General features: G+C 35.1%; 1 protein-coding gene across 1 annotated transcript in view; it reads right to left on the bottom strand.

Annotated features, from left to right (window-relative positions):
• The window catches only part of LOC149069467 (TBC1 domain family member 1-like), a 114,046-nt gene that overhangs the window by 40,570 nt on the left and 52,080 nt on the right, over positions 1-21,396 (bottom strand). The window contains exons 12-16 of the mRNA XM_089249436.1: positions 20,222-20,436; positions 19,515-19,648; positions 18,829-18,990; positions 16,485-16,646; positions 15,929-16,087 (exon numbers count right to left, since the gene is read on the bottom strand). Of these exons, the coding sequence (XP_089105562.1) occupies positions 15,929-16,087; positions 16,485-16,646; positions 18,829-18,990; positions 19,515-19,648; positions 20,222-20,436 (832 nt within the window). The remainder of the gene's footprint in view (positions 1-15,928; positions 16,088-16,484; positions 16,647-18,828; positions 18,991-19,514; positions 19,649-20,221; positions 20,437-21,396) is intronic.

Raw genomic sequence — 21,396 nt, 5'->3', positions numbered from 1 at the left:
CAATTGCGAATAATTTCATTGCATGGTCCACGCGCTAATACATACGCGCCTTAACGAATCAGAAAACCAGCATAGGTTCAAGAAGGGAAGTCATGCGCAACCAACCTCCTTTGCTTGTATGATCATGTGACTAAGACTTTGGAAATGAAAAAAAAACCGTCAATATTGTTTATCTTGATTCAGCAGCTTTTAATGCTGATTGTGGATGACGCTGGATTTGTCTTTCAATAATGTCCCATACGTGCTCGATGGAAGAAAAATCTGGTGATCTCGCAGGCCAAGACAACATGTCGACACTCTGTAGAGCACGTTGGGTGACAGCAGAGGCAGGAGGACGAGTATTATTTTAATACAATTGAAAGCCGACGTAGATGAACCCAAAATTTCAAAAGAACCACAGCTATACGCGTTTCGGAACTATATGAAGTTCCTTCATCAGTAGCAGAAACAAAGAAAAACTCCTTATAGCGGGAGTTACACGCTGTTGTAGACGAAAGAGTCGAATTCAAAATGAACCGGCATCAAAAGAGTAGATGAGGAGGATGGAAAAAGAAAAACAGCTTGGTTCCAAGCGATCACCTGACCTACCTCTTACCATCGTACGACCATCACTAGCACCAAGACAGAAACGGCTCTCATCTGAGAACATAACAGATCCCCACTACGACCTCCAATGAGCTTTAATTTGACACCACTGACGTCGCAGATGACAGTGATTTCGAGTTAGTGGAATGAATGCTACAGGCCGTCTGGCTCGGGGCTGTCCCGCAAATAATCGATTTGTTACAGTTCGCTGTGTCACTCTGGGGACAACAGAATATACACTTCGCCCTAATCTCTGCTGCAGATGCAGTACCATGCGCCACAGCCATGCGGCGATCTTCCCTCTCAGTAGTGGCCCGTGTCAATACGGTACCTTCTAGAGCAGAAAGTACCGTCTGCTCTAGAAGGTATTGCCCGTGTGCGGCCGGACTCCGGTATTCTTGAGAAAAAGAAGTTGGCAGCAGTGGTCAAGTGCCTTCCCGTGACCATTGCTACCAACAATTATGCACAGAGGATACATCCTTGCTAAGTCTTTCCGCTATATCGCGGAAAGAAAATCCACCTTCTCGTGGCCCTATTACACGGCCTCGTTCAAACTCAGTAAGCTGATGATACTTCTTCGTCTCCTTAAAGGCATTCTTGATTCAAACGTAGCTCACAACGTCCAACCCGGACGATAAATAACGCTCACGAAGTTTACACCGCGTATTTAAAGCAAACGGGAGTTACATGATCATAGTGGGCGCTACTCTTATTCGTCTAGTGCGAAATTTGAATAGCCGTCACCTTTCAGATGTACAAACACGCCTCCTAAATTTCGTTTATCTAGCACAACTTCTTCTTGGTGTTGGGATTTTATTTCCCGCCAGTGTATATATTTTTTGATATATATTCTTTTATATTGGGTTGCTGTATCAACCGTCCTCCGCGGTGGCTCTGCAATGGTTTTTCGAAGACACTCTGTTAAACTGCTCTAGAGAACCTTAGATTAAATAGGGAAAGGGGCGCTGCGGGTGGAAAAGGTTTGAGAACCCGTTACAGGTAATTTCAAACAAGATCCGAAAAAAAAAATCGTTTTGAAGGGATTTATCGTTATATCGAGTATCATTTGTAGCAAGGTTTTACTGTAATTATCTATAATTCGTAGCTTGCTATTTAAGTATTTATGTCATTCCTACCGCGATGTCACTGTTCTCAGTCCATAACATGTTTCTCGTTTGATATATAAATTATTTAAAATTATATTTGGTAAAAAGAATCTTCACAATTATAAAAATAAAATAAAAAAACTAACAGCTGCTTACAATTAAACGTCAGAAGACTTCGATCACGACTTTGCAATCAAGTTAACCCCTTGATGGTTAAATTCCTCACACCTTTTCTTCTTCCCATAAACCCGAGAACAGTGATTAGGAGCAAACACTTCTTTAGCACATTATGCGTACCAAATCTCTTGTAATGATGTCGATATTCTTGCTGAGAAATAAATAGAATATGTAAGAGATGGCCGAAGAAATACGCCTTTTTCTGAAACGTGACACACAAAAAAACCACCCCCGCCTCATTAGGAATTCCACGACTTTGCAATCTTCTGAAAACAGACGAGTTTGGGAAGGGTAGAAATATCCATCGAGGTATAAGAATATACGCATATTTCAGAAAATCGGGTGAGTGAAATTGGCCAAACCAACTGAAGACTCAATTTGTGAAAAAAAATAAGGGGAGGTCAGCAGCTGAAGACCAAGAGGGAACAACTTTAAAGAATTTTCAGCGAGAATTTCAAATGTGCGTGCATAAAACACGGTGCTATACAAATAAGCGCGTTTGTGAAAGCCACCCGACTGCTGGTCAAGTGCAGTCAAAAATGTATTTATCAGAGTCAGAAATGAAAAATGCCTACGCGTTACGTTATCTTACTCAAATCTTTCAAGTAGTTCACCCAGCCCCTCGAGGAAAAAACTTATCGTCTTGTCCTATTAGGTGGAATTATACCAGTCCAATGAGACCTTTATCTCACTTGTTCATCTGCCGTCAGGTGGAAGCTCGTCGTGAGATGATCGACGCGGAAGAACTAATAATTTACGTAGTAAGGCCAAATACAGCAAATGCACCACTCATCACTGCATGAAAGAGAAGAAAAATATGTTCGAGCATAACCGGGCTAGAGCCGTTAATTTATTTCCCTTCAATTTTTATTCTTTTTCTTCCTTCCCAAAAGTTACAATGTATCATCACTCTACTGGCCCTGTGAAGCTTCATACATCATTTCGAGTTTTCGTGTCCTCGATGGCGGCATCAGCAGACTTGTAAGTACACTTGGATAGCGAGGTTGGGAATAGAAGACAGTGCTTATGTATAACAAACTGTATACCTCAAGAAAAAAGACGGCCTCTTCAATTAACCAGAAAAAACGCCTTACAAGTCAATAACTTCCCAGGGGTCTCCAGGAAACCAGAGAATGGATCACGAAATTGAAGTACTTCACTTGCCATTAATCCGAACAAAAAGGTGAAGTGATGGAACTTTTCGAAAAAAAGTCTTCGCCCAATAGTTAAAACGACATTGCATCATTCAAACTGTCGAATAAAAAATTAATCAATCTTAACTAATCAATTTAGTTTAAGATCCATCATTTATTCCAGCAAAACTAGCGTAATATACAAGGTGCATAGCTTATTACACTTATCCCTTGCAGCAAATTACTTGCGAACCGATAATCCTAGAGGCATACTACTAATGGGGAAAAGTATCCAAATAGCGTGTGGACATCAGATACATCATTCATATTGCAAGGGGTTGTATAGTTATAAAAAAAATTAACTTTTTAATTTGGGGTCATCCCTGTCTTAAAAACCCAACTAAAAACTTTTTTGTTGTCCTCTCCTGAGGTTCTTTTCACACAGAGCGGATGCGGGTTAGGAAAGAATTTTTGCCAATGGTTTACAAATGGAGCCTTTCAGACGATGCGATATGAGGCTCGCAACTCGAAAGTGTTCGTCAGGGCCCGGATGGTGTTCGCACATGTCAAAACTTTAAGCGGGCTCCGCATCCACACAAAAAGTTTTGCACATTAGGTTAAATGGGGGTATTCACATGTCGCGGGTCCGGGCGGTACTCGCCTGGTAGAAGTCGAACTGTAGTTCATCTGTTGTTTCTAGATGGAAGCACGAGTTCAAGTATTGAAATGTGTCAACATGCGAAAAAACTTGTCACTATCCTCCATAAGCCTGGGCCGCCCTTACTAAACGCGGGGCCCGGTGTGAAAATAATGGCGAGGCGTTTCGATAATTTCTGGGACTCCATCAGCCCCGAATTTCATATTGGGAGAATATTCTGTGGGAGAGAGGAATCAAAAATTCAGAAAATTAAAATCATGAAAATTCAGAGTAAATGTCAGAAATAATTCCCCAGCACCATAAATAATTCCAGAAATTGATGAAAATTCTAAAAACGATGAAAATGCAGAAAATTTCAGAATTATTTCTTTCCAGATGAAAATGCAGAAAATTTCAGAATTATTTCTTTCCAGATGAAAATGCAGAAAATTTCAGAATTATTTCTTTCCAGATGAAAATGCAGAATTTCGGAATTTATGAAAGGAATTATTACTTAAGTGTGGGGCCTCCCGAAATAATGGGCCCGGTGCGACCACACCTGTCCCACGCCTATAAGGGCAGCTCTGCTCTAAGCTTGCCGTAAATACCCTTGAAAACACCATATGAAGGTCTCTGTTCATTAATAGGATGTACCCAGATACGTCTATCCCTCCATTTTCTTCTGAAATAAAGGATATAGCAACCATAAATTTCTTTCGTCCATACTTTACAATTTTGTACCTAATAGATAATAAAATAAAACAAAAACTAAATACTGTTATTAAGCAGCGCTATCCATGTACTGCGTTCACAGGGTGAAAAACAAAATCAGACTTAAGATGCGGGGAAACGTCCGCAAATATGTGCTCGTATGCGGATCTGGACCCGCATCTATATCAGAATTCAGTGCGTGTGAAAGGGCCCTCAGGATAAGAAAAAAAATTCTATGTTTCTAAATTCAATATTCGCCGAGATATTTGAATTCAAAAATCACTGAAAAGAAAGCATATAATGAGCTTGCCCGTTAGTTTATCGATTCTTTCCCTCAGTTTCAATGACTTTTTCATTAAAATCGCACCAAGTTTTTTTTTATTTTTTTGAGTGCAGTAATATTGCACTTAAAAACATTGGAAAATTTTTGTTGACCTCAGGAGAGATTGGGAAACAACTTTAATTGGAATTTTTAGGACAGGGGGGACCAAATAAAAAAGTTAATTTTATTATAATAGCAACACCAACCCTTTGCAATATGTGAATGCACACCTATACACGTTATTTGTATATTTCCTCCAACTAGAAGTAGGCCTCTAGGATCAACGGGTTGCCAGTAATTTGTGGCAAGGGGAGTTAGCTTGCACCCTGTTCATACTTAACGATTGCTTCCGTTCGGTTATATTGTCGATTTTTTCCGATCAACGAAAAATGAAAAACAACGAAAACTGATCGACTGTACGGCTTCCAATATTCGTCCCAGAGCAACTTGACATCATTAGACTGTATACCCAAGTGTATATACAGCTTCATGTCAATGCATGCTTTAGTTATGCAAAGAAATCCAAAACAAAGATAACAACATAAAGATCCAACCACTAGCAGAATAAGGAATAAATAATAATATTTCGTACGCGCATGCGACAGTTCACAGCCGAACCTAAGAGGCAAAAGAGGTGTCAAAATTTTTTTTCAAAATGAACGGCTCAAAAATTTCACGCTAGAGCTTTTTCTTATTCCAGCACCATGCTGACATTTAACGGACAGCTTAAAAGCCCGTGAGAGAACAAAAACGAGATATCACTCGTAACCGCCCATCTTTCAGACGCATCGACCAAGCTTTACAGATGTCAGCCCATTTTACAAGAATAATGTTAGAATATTTACAGGAAAAAAAAAGCGTTACATCCACCCCTATACATTCTCACTTGACCATACCATCCTGAAGCAGTCGATCCTCAGCTTTTAAAGTCTCTTTAAAAACTTTTCCGTGATAGAATAAAACTTACCATTAATTTTACTTGTTCATAATAAACGATTGAGGTATTTGAAAATAGGTCATCATAAAGTGATGTGGAAAGTCGAATGCGGGAGGACATCCAGAAAGAAAAATAAAAATCAAGGCATTTATACTTTGATTAATTACATATAATTAACCCCCTTCTCATGCAAATGAAGGTAGCACCACATTATTCTAATGCTAATGCTTGAAAAATTAACTATTAAAAAACCAATGTTCTGCGTGAAAAGAAGGGGGAGTTTCACTTTCTCTTTCCATAAAAAAAAAAGACAATTTTTCCCATAACAATGCATGAATAATTTAAGAACGGGTGTGTGGGGAAGAAGGTTAAATCGCGATCTCATTCACTTTTTACCCCGCCTCTTGTCAATTTAACTTGAGGAAATTCCTGAAAAAATAAAAGTTTTACAGTTTCAATAATGAAACTTATCTCACCCCCTTTTTTCTTCCCTGCAGGGACTGACTGGCGGGAGAGGGGGGGGGGGGGTAAAGCGCTTAAGTAATGCAAAGTTGTTATTTCTAGTTTAGCTCATACTTATAATGATGCCAATTAAACAGCAACATAAATTATGAGATAAACGATCTAATGTGATGTAATCCATTGAATTTGAAAAATCTGTACATACAGTAACTGAAAATTTTTGTCATTTACAAAAAAAAGCATAAATAAAAGGAAGTCAATTCAATAACTAAATTCAAATTTATAAAAAAATACATATATATCATAGCAATTAGCTGTTTTTAACCGTTTGTATTTCACAGACTCTGTGCCACAAGATTTGTGGCATAAAAAACCTCTGGAAAATAAGGCGAAGGCCACTGAGTCCTTGACAGAATAATATTCAGCTCAAAATAATGATATAAAAATTGGTTAATTGTTTTCTCATCCAAGCTCATGGACACTGTAGAACCTCTTCAAGGACCCCTGAGAAGAACCATAGCTATAGATAGATCAGGATGTCTATTCACAGCAATGGAGTTGCTTCACAACCCGCCTGCTATAGACAATATAAAAAAGTGCCATTTGAAAGCATCCTTTTATAGATTGGGGTATTTAGCTCCACACACCTTTTTTAAAGTTTTCAATATAAAACAATATAAAAACAATAATTGCTTACTGTTTAGGTGGGGGTCTCTGGACACCAGGTAACTATTAGAAAAACTATTCAATCAATTGGAAGTTGTTCTGATCAGAACAACCATATGATCAGGGAAAAATCAACTGAAAGCTTATCTTACTTAGCACAAGCCAGAAAAACTGTTTTAAAATAATCATCACACACACTGCATACATATAAAGAATGTACAGTGAAACCTGTCAAAGACGAACATTACATAAGATAGAATCCTGTCTTGAAAGGAATCAAAAGATAGCCCCATCTATGATTAGTGCTTTTATATGCACCTTTATAAAATTAAAAAATGTCTAAAAAGGAATAATATTTCCATTTCTGGATGTCCCATTTTGTACAGGTTTCACTTTATTAACTCCCCCCCCCCCCCCTGCGCAGATCTCAGTATGTGGTATGACACAGGTGGTGGAATTTTTTACAGTTTGGCTATTTTTTAAAATAACCACAGTAAAATTTTTAATGCATAGAGTAGACATTTTACTTTGATATAATTTTTAAAAACAATTATAGAATTAAAATTGAAATATTTTTAACAGAGTTCACAATGTTAAATTTTTATTTTAAATTTAAATACCGCAAATAGAGCCTTGGCATTAAAATTTTTGAACTAGCTTGAAGGGTTAAACATATTTTACATATTACTTCTTTCTGTAGAAAAATCCACACAAAAATTATTTCATAACTAGCTTACCCGTCGCGAGTTGCTGTGATCTCAGAAGAAAGGAAATTAAAGGAAATGAAGGAAAGGGGAAAAAAACAAAAAAAACTATGCCAGAAACTTTTGCGGGAGTGTACTCAACAACTTCCCAAAGTTTCATGGCGATCGAATGAATGGTGTAGTAATGCATAAAGGACAGACATACATTCGTTTTTATATATATGGATAATGCTTCTTCCAGCATTGTACTTCCAGCAACTGATATTAATAAAAAGCCCTACAAACATTTAAATACAATAAATCAAGCTGAATTTAGATGCAATCATTTTTGTTGGACCAGTCATTTTCTGGACATGAGGGCTAGTTATACAAATACAAAGGCCACAACAGGCAAATTGCACAACAAGGTGGCTGAAAAATTATGCCCATAAAAAATATGAATCCCAAATATCACCAAGATAAAAGCATATATGACATGAATGTCGCTCTCCACTTGTTAATACAAGATATACAGAAGACTTGATGTTGTGAAGATTTTTATTATTTTAGATGTAAATTTTTTTTTTCAGGAAGGAAAAAAACTCATCTATGCCTCTACCGTGAGTCGAACCCGGGTCCCTCGATTGCCGGACAAGTGCTCTGACCACTAAGCTACAGAGGAGATAGAGATTTTTCTTCGCTAGAGCGTATATGTGCCGAACGGAACCATGCAATGGACAGTGAACCGATCAGCTAATTGCTCATGGACAATGAGCCACCGGATGGCTATATATATGACATGAATGTCGCTCTCCACTTGTTAATACAAGATATAGAGAAGACTGTCTCCTGTATATCTTGTATAAAAGCATATATCACCAAAAAATAACAAATGTATAACACACTTAAGGAAACACATTTTCTGGCTATTATGCCGAGGTGAACTCTGAAATGAAAAGTCATCTGGTCTCCGCCGAGATTCAAACTCACGTCCTCTTGCAAACCAGACAAGTATGCTACCATCTACATCACTGGAGACACGACCCTGCTGTCCTCACATCTGGCACTGTGGTGTGAGATGCTGAAGTGGTGTAGATGATAGAATACTTGCCTGGTTTATAAGAGGGCCAGGGTACCAGTCCAGGCAGAGATCAGATGACTTTTCTTTCCAAGTTCACCTCAGCATAAAATCTAGAAAATATGTTTCCTTCATACCTTGGGCTGAGAAAAAGATTTCTATATAATACTACCCATAAAAAGATTATGGTTGTCTTATCTAAGGATGGATAGCTTCTCGATTCATCCCACTGTTTCTATCCTACTTCTTTTTAAATGAATCCATTGTGCTAGAATTCACCACCACCAGAGGTAAGCTATTCATTTATTAACAACCCTATCAGTGAAAACTCTCGGCAGCACTACAACCTGAAATTGCCCCTTACTAAATGATACTGGAGTTGAAGCTTTTGATTGACCGTGTATTTGGAATCATGGTCTATCCTATCCATCCCATTGAAAATTCTAAACACTTCAATCACATCTCCCCCCCCCCCCAACTGCATTCCTCCAATGTAAACATTCAAAAAATCAAGTTTTTCTTCATAGCTCAAGCCTTGTGTGCCAACAAGGGGCTCTTCTCTGCACCCCCTCAATCAATGAATGCCAGCACTCTGCCACGCGACTTATCGCCTCCCCCCCCACTGCTGAGATCTCTCTTCCAGTTCAGCTTCGTTGCAGAATCTGGAACAAAGTGTGTGTATCTAACTGTCTGTGTGCATAATTCTATTATACATTATACAAAAATTTATATATATACCGTATATACTCGTGTATAAGCCGACCCCCCCACTTCAGGACCACCAAAATCGCAATAAATTGAAAACCCGTGTATAAGCCGACCCCAAAAAATCCATGCATTTCAGAGAAAAAAAATTCTAATATTTTCATGCAAAATTAATAGTTTACGAAAATTTACAATAGAAAACGATTCAAACTTTTTAATCCGTTTCTTCTGAGTCTCCAAGCTCATCGTAATCCATCATAGGGGGTGTGGCATCTTTGTTTTCATCTTCATCTGGGCTGCCATCGCCATTGTCACTTTCAAAGAGGATATCATCTTCAGTTCCGTCCATCGCATTGCTGATGCAACACTTTTTGAAGGATCGGTGGAAACAGAATTCCACTCCTCATGTACCCATCGGCACACTAGGACAATGTCAGGTTTCTTCAAGGCACAACTTTTTAGTATTTTCTTTATTACAGGAACTCATCCCCATTCGATCCATAAATTCCTCAAATGGTCTTTGAAAGACTTGTTGATGCTCACATAAGGCTTTACAATCGACATTAGCCCACCTGGTATCAAAGCCAATGATGTTTTCGATTTCTTTGCCTCGTTTGTGACATTATCGGGATTTTAAACGTATCCCATACCAATAATGCCGGTTTCTCGAACACTACTACAAAAATGACTACTGATTGTGGGGTCGAAATTTTCTCATCAAAAACTGACCCGAGTATAAGCCGACCCCCCCACTTGAGGAACGAATTTTTCCACAAAAAAACTCGGCTTATACACGAGTATATACGGTATATATATATATATATATATATACACACATACACGGCGGGCAAAAAGTCTGTAAAAACTTTTAAAATGAATAAAAACTAAAAAAATAACTGAAATAAAAACGGTTTGTAGGGTTAGCATCGTTAGGTCATGGGAATTTTTTTAAGACAGCAAAAAATAAAACACTGCCGATAGGTGGCGCTGGTACGAGAAACTTTGGTGGAAATTTGCAAATGAGATGGTCATAAGAACTTGCGCTCATAATCCACAACCAGTTCACCGTCGTAAACCGCATATGTGGACCTGCTACACACTGCTGTTGTTGGATTTGTGACTCGCCTGCAATGTGTTATCCCCTGTGGTGGTGGTCATGGGGAACATATACTGCTGTAATAAACGATTTGGAAGCATTCTGTTCCTTATTTACGTATCTTTTCTTTGACTTGTTTATGTCAGCGCCACCTACCTGCTGTTTTTTTCGTGTCTTGAGAAAATTCTCGTGACCTAGCAATGCTACCCCTGCAAACAGTTTTTTGCTATTTTTCTGGTTTTTACGAATTTTTAAAGTTGTTACTGTGACTTTTTGCCCACCCATATATATATATATATATATATATATATATAAAATGTTACCACTAAAGTGCAGAAATCAGTTATTCTACAGATTATCTAGGTATCAAATCAGTTAATCTGCAGATTAACTAGGTAATGTGCACATTAACGGCTTTCAAGCTTTAGCGGTAACATCTATATTACATACATTCTAAAAAATATACTGAATTAAAAACCAAATGTATTGAAAATTCAAAATTAAAACATTTCAAAAGCAAGAGTATAAGCACCAAAGGCAGCTGTATACACATAACTAGAAATTATAAAATTAGAATAAAAATGAAAAAATACAAAAATAAATGGGACAATGAGCAGGTGGTTCTCAAGGGGGACCCCCCCCCCATCCTCATTGTTCCAAACAGCAAAAATGTTTCTAATGATGGTAAGCCAACAGTAGGCACAAATTTACCATCAGTTCCCCCAACATTTTTGTGAAAAGCTTTGGAAGTCAAAAAGCAAATATAAGAAAATACATAGAATTGAAAAACACATTGAAAAATATGAAAGTTTAATTTCAGGTAGGTTTCTCATTCTTATATTTTTATTTTCTATTTTTCAACTTTTAAACACACTTTTGTGGAGGTGTCCATTTAATATTGTGCTACTAATGTATTTTTTTGTGTTTTTTCAATTTTTGTATTTCCTCATATTTGCTTTCTGACTTCCAAAGCTTGTTTTTCGTAAAAATGTTAGGGGAACTGATGGTAAATTTATGGTTTAATAATAATATTCTTGGTATACATAAGAATGGTAAGCCTTACCATCATTAGAAACATTTTTGCTGTTTGGAACAATTTGGGGGTTCCCCCTTGAGAACAATCTCCTCATTGTTCCATTTATTTCTGTACCTTTTCATTTTTCTTCTAATTTTATACACATTTAACAAAATTCTGGATGCACCCATCTTTCGGGAAAATGCTTCGATATCTCCTTGAGATGGGAAGCAGGGTGTATCCAGTCCTTCAATATTCAATCTCTAAGTGTATATCTAATGTTTTCTCATTTTCAGTACTGCCATCTATATTTCAAATTGTGAGTGAAGTGTAATGATTGAATATTTGTACCGTTTTAGGTTTGTTGCTCCCTGTGGTGAGACTTTTTAATAGGGAGATCGGCTCGAAATGGCACCTCAAAGTTGGGGAAAAATAAACTCCAAAACCTAACAGCATACTCCAGTGCAGAATGAAATAAACCTCTGGAAATCAGAATAATGACTTTAGGAGAACAGGAAGACACCTTTATAAGAATGAAACCGAGCATTCTATTCATTTTTTTGACCCCTGCTAAACAATGTACAGAAAACCTAAACAGCTAGTAAATGAGAATTGCCAAATCGGTCACCCTAATTGCATCTGAGATAGTAATCCCATTCAACTTATACGTGAAACGTGGGTTGTTCAAACCAAAATGAGTGACCATGCACTTATCAACACTAAAGGTCATGCTCCATTCATTTGCCCATACTGCAATCATATTCAAGTTTGCCTGAAGCATCTCCCTATCACTTGCATACCCAACTACCCTTCCCCAGTACCATTTATGTTGCATAAACAGTGTTTTTTAATGTTCATATTGTTTGCTTGCAGTTCGTTTTAAGTGTTCTCATTAGTGCTGAATTAAATTTGGGACATTAGACAGGGTTGTTGAAGATTACCAAAACAAATATTAAATAGCATTAACATTAAAAACAATAAAATTTCTGAAAAATCATTCAAACTTCTAATAATTAATTAAAATAAAATGTTTATTCTTGTAAGTAACACTATTAATAATAATAATTAATCTACAAATATTTCTTAAATGTTAACAAAAAATGTATTTTGCAATTTAGTTATTTTTTTGTTTAGCTCAATGAATCACTTTGTGTTCTTAATGCTAATATTAACCATATAATACAGAGATTTTTCTCCAGTCACTTTCAGTATGCTTAATTTAGAAGTAATTTTGCAAAACCTAAAAATTATGAGAATATAATGTATTTAATGAAGAATAAATAATGCAGATTAATTAGCAATTTACAGTATATGGGATAGTTATAACTAAAGTTCTGATTTCAAAACACTAAAAAAAAGAACCATAGTCAGAATGACGAAAATTTACATGAATATTCCAGAAGCAATGGAATTTTATACTGCAAAGGGTGGGAGGAAATACTTAAAAATGTGAAATTAATGACACTGTACTCATCCAACTCGGGGGAAATTTGTTCCCAGAATGCAAATGATAGCCAGTCAGGGCATAATAACAACTTAATTACAATCGCACAATTTCTTAATTCATGAAAACCACAAAAATGAAATAACTGAACAAATAACTACAACTTGCTGAAGAAATGTATGTCTTGTCCACAGTGTTCTGGCTATGAGGTGAAAGCACAAAAATGGTTGTTCAATAACAGATAAAAATATGCTATGATCATAATGTCATGTGCTTGCAATTCACCAAAGTTTGCTATCCGACTAATGTTCGTAGCATTTTCAGGTACCCCCCCCCCCCTCCCCACAGCCAGAAGTTGCAAGCGTTAAGGTCAGGTGAACTGACGGCCAGGTGTCATGCCATCCTGTTATTGTCAAAATGGTTCTTCAGCAGTTGCTTCGCTGGTATTGCAATGTGCATCTTGATAAAAGTTTTACTATCCACACACTGATATTGTTGAAGTGCCCAAATGATGTGCTTACACAAAATGGTTTTATCCTGATTGCCAAGTACAGCATCATCTACTTGCAAATTTTACACTTTTTTTTTTTTCTTCTTCTTTTTTTTGCCAAAGAAATTTCCATTGCTTCAGGAGTATCCATGCAAATTTTCAAGTCATTCTGACCAGTAGTTCTTATTGTATAGTTTTAAAGTTGAAACTTTAATTATAATCACCCTGTATATAGCTGATTATTTTCCATAAATCTGTTACTACTATACAGTAGAACCTTGATTAACTAGGCGTAATGGTGAAAATATAAAAAAAAAATTATTGAATATTAAGACTAGGTAATACAGTACGAGATGTGCTACTTCTTATGGGAAAGAAAATGAAAGTGTGTGTAGTTTGTGCTTTTTGTAGGTAGGTAATGTAGTGAAAGTGTCTGTGAGGTAAGGTAGTTACTAGTGTGTACACTGGTCTTTGTCCTTTAGGGACAGCTGGTGTCTTTATTGGATTATAAGACCGCATGTGCCCCTAGCATGATGGTGTCACTACTGTTGCTGCTTCTTTGTGAAGAGAAAAAGAAACCATGTGAGATAATACACCACTACATTTAGATGTGTGATGCGATTCTTATTCATGAATTTGCTAAAGATAGAGCATCAGAATGCAGCTAAAAGTTAGAAAAAGTGCTAAGAATGAGAAATTTAAACTTCTGTATATCACTTCAAATAACTAAGATACTTTATATGAAAAAAAATTGTACATTCAGGCCACTTTTATGAGACTTTTTGGAAAAAAAAACTACTTATACCACATTATATCATTTAAAGATATACCATTAGAATGTCCCCAAGAATGTGGTAAGAATGAAAAATTTTGGCTAATAATGAACCAATATGATAGTTTTCAAGGAAATAAAATTATATTTGGGCCACTTTGATTTGATTTAAAAAAAAAACCAAGCTGTTTTTTTTGTTAAAACCAAGGTTTAAACAGACGTGGTCTAAACCAAACAACCCTGCGATTAGGTGACAAAAAAAATAGGTAATATGGTAGGTAATATGAAAATATGCATTCTTAATGATTAACAAAATTTGTTTTAATTAATAAACAGCCAGTTAATTTGGATTTTAAAAATTACGATTTTTTTTAATCATGACCCTGCTTTAAATGAATTGTCAGTTTTAAGAAGGGAATAAAGACCAAAAATGGCAAAATTACTTTTTGGTACTCTACAGTATCTCCAAGCTTTGCTCTACACATGAGTGGTAAGAAAAAAACAAAAACCAGTTCCCAGAAGCAGATATGGGACCTTGAAAAAGTGTAGGGTTTAAGAAGTTAATGCACCACTCATACAGGTTTTTTCAATATCTCAAAAACTTTTTTTTGATTTTTGAACTTATTTCCTTCTTAAAATTGACGATTCAAATAAAATCAATGAAATTACACCAAATAAATTAAATAGGATCAAATTCTGAGCAGACAAAAAAAAAAAAAAAATTAAATATCAAAATAAAATGTAGTTAGTAAATCAAAACTTAAAGCAAAATATTTTCTGGATTGACACAGTCTGGCTAAAAGTTTTTTGGATTGAGCTCATGGAAGAAACAAAGTATAATAAAAAATTTTCATTACTGATCATTTTACACATGGCCCTTGAGAAATTACAGATTGCTTGGAATGATCCACGAGCCACACTAGATGATCCACGAGCACTGGAAATCTTAAGCTGGAATGTCTCTTAGTTCCTTTATGTTATCTTGGATTGTCTTGATATTATCAAATTGCTTTACCTTCAGCTTCTGTTTCAGCTATGAAAAAAAAAGTTATCTGGTGCCAAATCTGGTAAGTACAGGAGTGATATAGCAATTACATTTCTTTCATCGAAAATTGACAAATGTGCCAAAGAATTGGGACAGCACATTGTAGTGCAGAATTAGTGTTTGCATGCAAGTCTGGTCACATGCATGTGTGCAATACATTTCATAGGGCAATTCATTACATCAATGTATAGAACTGCACTCACTGTTTGTCTTTTAGGAAAGAATTTCCATATAAATTAGTTCTCTGCAGTCTATGCAGCTTAGACAGCTTTGATGTTCAAAGCTAATTCAGCTAGGGCAAAGATGTCCAATTCTGTTGTCATTCTTAACACTCTTTCTATCACCTCAAAAATTTCCAAACCACAACAAAAAAAAACAACCCACATTCAACATAGATGAACACTCATTCACCGTATGCATTCTCTATTATTTAATAAGTTTTGCTAGCTTTCTTAAAACAAAACTATCACACATCTCTATTCAGACATAGCTGCATTGTAAATGTAAAGAACAGATGAAAACAAAAATTATCTTGGTAGGACTCAACAGCAACCAATACTATTTGGTATCAGAAGTGAGAAGGATTTCATACTACACATTTTCCATTTGTAACAAACAGAAGACACTATTTGCATTGTTTCTAATTAATCAGTCCTAAAACTTTTCAGCCAGACTGTAAAACATTGTAATCTGTATAAAGTTTCTTGTTATTTAACATAAGTATTGTGAGATGGCAATAATATTTAAAAGTATTAATTATACACTCTGGCATTTGCCATATCAAAAAGCCATCCCTAAATGTGAAAAAAAAAAATTCTATTAAGCAACTGACCACATGTTTGGCCTACAAGAAACAGTACTCACCAAGATCAATGAGTATAGCATGCTGATGGGAAGTCAGTTGTCGAAGCAGATCTTCATATGGCACATCTAGCTGCTCAATGTCTGTGTAAGTAGAAGAGTTCAAGTTGTGTTGCTCAGCAAGAAATTGCCATATTTCTCCTCGCCTGTTTCTAGGCACACCTGTGATGCAAGTCATCATAATATTGATAGGTTATACCAAGATTTCTCTTATAATATTTAAACTTGTCTCTTAAAACTTGGAGAGAGAGAGTTACAAGCTCAATAATTCAATTACTGTGAACCATTATTTTAATTATTCATGACCCATAAATTCAATGCCGCAAAAAGTTTGCCTAAAAATAAAATGAAAAAACTAACAGATGGGGAAACAATTTTAATAACATTTAAGAAAAATTAAGAGTTGATCAAAGGAAAATCAATTCTTAGGGAAAAAAATATATCAAGTGTTTATTAATGAATATATTCCAAACTGTGCAATAGTTACTTCTTTTTTTTTTTTTTAAATTTAAGTTTACGAAAACAAAATCTATAATATGAATAAGAAAAAATAAATTACCAGCTTTAACAAGTTCTTGCAATCTCACATTTTCAATATGAAAGTTTGGTCGTTCTGGGTTATTAAGAAGCCCATCCCACATAAGAACGGAATCCCTCAGACAAGGAGTGATATCCTCATAATCAAGTTTCATTCTTTTATGGGAAGCTGCATCCTGATTCACTGAAATAAAAAAGAAACAATGGACATTTTGAAAACTTGAAAAAATAAGAGAACAATTAATCCTTAACAGATTTAATGAGAAGACTAAACTCAACTATACAAGACGTCTACTCTTATCATTATACAATCAATAGTTTATTCCTAAACGGTTGGTCAAAGAGGAAACTTCCACCTACAGAGAAATGTTTCAAATAATGTCACCAATTAATTGACAGACTTCTGAGGATGATGGGTGAAAAATTTATTGAAATGGAAAGTTTTGCAAAACTAACAAAAGAAGAATTAGCTATTGCACAATAAAAAAAAGGACACAGAGTCGAGTCACATTAAAAAAAAAAAAGAAATTACACTATAATGTCTGAATAGATCTTGTGATCTGTCAAGGGAGAATTTTTACAGTTAGTTATCATGTGTAACATCCATGACTGCAAATTTCACTATTTTGAGAAAAAACGGTTGTGGTACAATCCAACTGCGGCATACAATATGCATGTGCACAAACTTAGTTCTCTAATAACATGTTCAGCAAAAAATAAATTTTCAGGGGTTATAGCTTCCAAGACAGAAAAAAAAAGGAACCATCCACGTTTTTGCCCCAGACAGAAAAAATAGGAAATTCATCAGATGGATGCTAAAGGATTGAGAATCTGCTGATATTCATAGCTCAAAATGATATTCTAGTGCAATATTATTTTTTATATAAAAATTAAACAAAACAATAAAAAGTAATTTTGTATTTCAAACATAAAATTTAAATGACACAAACAGTAGCATATACAGGATTTTCTCAGGGAGGGAATTCATCCTTTTTTCTTCCGGAGGGAGTTTTCAGTTCATATAAACATGATCTTGGCTCTGGGATACTCCCCTTGCTGTGCATGCTAGAACACACAAATATCGGAAAAATGATGGTTCATTATTGATAGAAAGGTGATCTGAAATGGGTGAATTGAGAACTCCATTTTTGGCACAAGATTCATTTCAAAAATTTGGCTTGGTTTTAAAAAAAAATGTTATTTAATTTGTGAGAACATAAAATATTCAGGTGGCACATGCATATTTTGGAAAAATATTAATTCATCAAATGGATGCTAAAGGATTGAGGCGCCACTTGGTACACATACTGTATATATAATGCAGCAAACTAAATTCAATTTCGCTCATAATTTTTTTAATTTCAACAGAGTGGTTTTCTAAATATTGTTTACAGCAAAAACATTTATCATTTGACATTTAAAATTTGACAATGTACAACGGCTGTGGATCGGTGGCTTTACAATAAGCTATTCTTCCACGCAATCAATGTATCACCATGTGGGGGCGGGACGTTTTTTGCCACTGGTCAAGCAGACCACCTCAATTTTTTTCTCAGTGGTCCAATTGTTTAACCACTGGTCTCGGATCAGCGGACCACCAATGATTTCGAACACTGATATATATACACACATATACTTAAAATATTTCTAGCAAAAGATAGACTCAAAAAAGTAACATTTTTTACCTCTTTATATTTTAGGGTTTTCCTATTGCACACGTGAAACAATTCTATTCAGTTTTTGTCTCCTCCAGTGACTAAAAGAAAACAGTCATTTCCAAGGCTTATTTAAAGCCTTGGACCTGCAGTTTAGAATTGTTTCCAAATGGCTAAACAAATCGTACTGAACAAAACTTTCTTATCACCAGAAAAACTTTAATGATTTCATAAAGTGCTGCAAATTGATCTGTGCAAAGCAATTGTTCAGTCAGCTCACTAAATATGTATAAGAATATGAAATTCTATGCAAAAATGTCTTAAGTCTGCTGTGAAACCCAAAAATCAATTCATGACTGGAGTTCTGTTCATTTCCTTATATTAAGACAAAATGAGGTAGGACAATTATAATGCAAACATACACACACAGGTGCAGCAAAAACATTTTTAAATTTACAATCTGACAGAGCAAAAAATTTAAATTTTTATAACGAGAAGTCCATTACAATGGCAATTTTCCAAGGATTGTAAGCTCTTGTTTTAACAGACTCTTCTGCTGTACTAAAGATCTGTTGCTTCATGTGATCTTTTTGAATCGAGTCCGGGTGAAATTTATAACTTTAATTTTTATAATAATGGAAAATAAACTTTGGCCTATTAATTATTGTAAAACTATAACTTTAAAAAAAACTAAATTACTTTCAATACTACCTTGCAGTTTTTTATTTTCCTTTTCCATACGAATCAACAATATTTCTTCAAGTATTGCTTTTCTCCACAAAGCTCTCAGCTGTTCTTTTGTCTTCTTCTTTGGTATTTCAGCCATATTTTCATATGACTGTTCCTCAGCACTTCTTTCAGTCTTACAGGGAGCTTTATGGAAGATAGCAAGTGGTTCTCAAAATGGATAGTTAATGCTAGACACACACACGTAAACACTAATTACATAGAAGTGACGATTAAGGAAAATTATGATTGAAAATAAAACTATACTTTTGCACATAGATTTTGCTTCTACAGAGGCAAAAAAGCACGTTAACAGAAAATTATGGAATTATAAATTGAATCAGTGAGGAAGAACCATACCAGTCCAAAATTCTTGATTCGAGATAATCAAGTTTTAAGTTTTAAAACAGGTACTGTACTTTCACTACTTCAAATTCAAAATATGCCTGGAACCAATGAAGGAAGGATGGTGTAGTACTGCTCTTATACTCAATGTTTAGATCTAAATTTATTGAACCAATTCACTTAAATAAATAAATAAATATATATATATATATATTTATATATATGTCACATTTTTATATATATATATATATAAATGTGGCAGAATTTGGACTTGAACTGTTCTTCTTCTCAGTGATATTCAATAATATATAATCTACTATACTTACTACTTTTAGGAGTATTCATGGGTGTCTGAACTCTGTGGAAAATTGCTTGTCGCCAAGAGCCTTTCTTACTTGGACTTTCACTTTCATCTTCACTAGAATATGGGGTTTGGTTTTGGTTTCCTATCTTCATGAAACTGGACAAATAATGTTGAAAAACAGTCTTTTTTTTATATATAGCAAAACATTAAAATATAAATATACAATGAAAATAAAATTTCACATATCAATTCCTTCTTAATTTTTTTCAATTAATATTGGCAGACTACATATTCAAACATACAATTCAATGTATTGCCAACTCTATACATATTAATTATGAAATATATTGAGAAATAGTTCTGCTACTGAAAATCTGTAAAAATATAACATTGTAAGGGAGAAATATCACATAAGTGCTGTGAGTGAGTGCAGGTTATATAATCCCCCCCATTAACCATACTCATTAACTTAATGAAAAATTTTCCCCTGCTGAAATATTTAAAAAAAATCCTTGATAATATAATTCAGATAAATTTTTAACTCAATGATAAAAAAAATTAAAAATTCAGATGAAGAATTATCACAGATTACAACATTGATGAAGTAACAATGAATTACAGACAATATAATCCTAATGATGAATATTCACTTTTAAATCTAGCATAAGCTGTGTTCAATTATTTCTATCCTGCAAATAAGGGATGTAAACCAATAGAAATCATACTTACATATTCATTATAGGACTTTTGGTTTGAGGAGGCGAATTTTTCTGATGAGGGTTTTTCTTCTTGTTAGCTTTCCGAACTTCATGAGTTGTACTGAAAGTAGAACTACGAGGTCTTTGTTGCAAAATAGATACAGGTTTTGTAGTCTCAGTTCCATCATAGCTACCTTCTCTGTATGGCGTCTCTAACAACTCATCATCTTTCAAAGTTGCCAGATCCTATTTGATGAAAAATTAATACCTTTATCACATGGCAAACTTAAACAGGGATAGACTTGTGGGTCTGGGGGTGAGGGTGTGATATCGAAACATATATGCAGTGGAACCACTTATAACAAAGTCAGATATTATTAAAGTATAGGTTATAGCAAATTTTTTTCAGTCCAAGTGAACCTGCAATACCAAAATTATATCAAAAATACTTTTAATGAATACTTGAATGAATTGTTGTATTTATGAGTATCGGATACAAAATTTTTTGAAAAGTGGAATTTTATCCATAGGATTCAGATTAGAAGGATAAGATTCCAAAATATTTCATAGAATTACAGACTTTTAGAACTAAAGTTAGTCTAACAGTTTGACAGACCACTTATAGCAATATTTCCATAAAACCAAAAATTATCTTTCAGAAACAGAGTGCGAAAGTGAAGTACTGCCATACTGTTTTATGAATGAAGGATTTGCATAACCAACCACAGTTTAACTTATATCAGCATTTTTCAATCTTTGTAAACTTCAGAACCACTGAAATGTTTGTACAGTTTGACAGACCACCACCCAGCAGTGGTTCTTGAACATTTGCCACCCTTAAATAATCTATGAAAGACCCACTTCAAAGCACTGAACAGGCAGTGCCATCTCAAGGCAGGGGCCCACCTGGGCATGGCCCGGGAGCCTCAAGCGAAGAGGGGCCTCACAAAAATAAGATCTGGTTGAAATTTTCGAGAAGTTGTTTAGTAAGGCCTCAGAAAAATCAATTGACCTGGATTAGCAAGATACTCTTAAGATGGCCCTGTGAACAAGCACACACCAATTTCAACAGCTTGCCTCTGACATAGGTTGCAGACACCCCTAGAAGATGTGATTCACACTTTGACAACCACTGATTCATATATGTGTGGGGGTATAATATTTTATTTTGCGACATTTGGATAATTTCATTTAAAGTTTGTGTAA

This window comes from Pholcus phalangioides, unplaced genomic scaffold (genome assembly GCF_987345545.1).
Source record: "Pholcus phalangioides strain wild (caught in Gottingen) unplaced genomic scaffold, Ppha-v1.0 ptg000022l_1, whole genome shotgun sequence".
Classification (NCBI taxonomy): domain Eukaryota; kingdom Metazoa; phylum Arthropoda; class Arachnida; order Araneae; family Pholcidae; genus Pholcus; species Pholcus phalangioides.
The sequence above is the reverse complement of the archived record's forward strand: the minus strand, read 5'-3'. Positions and strand labels throughout refer to the sequence as shown.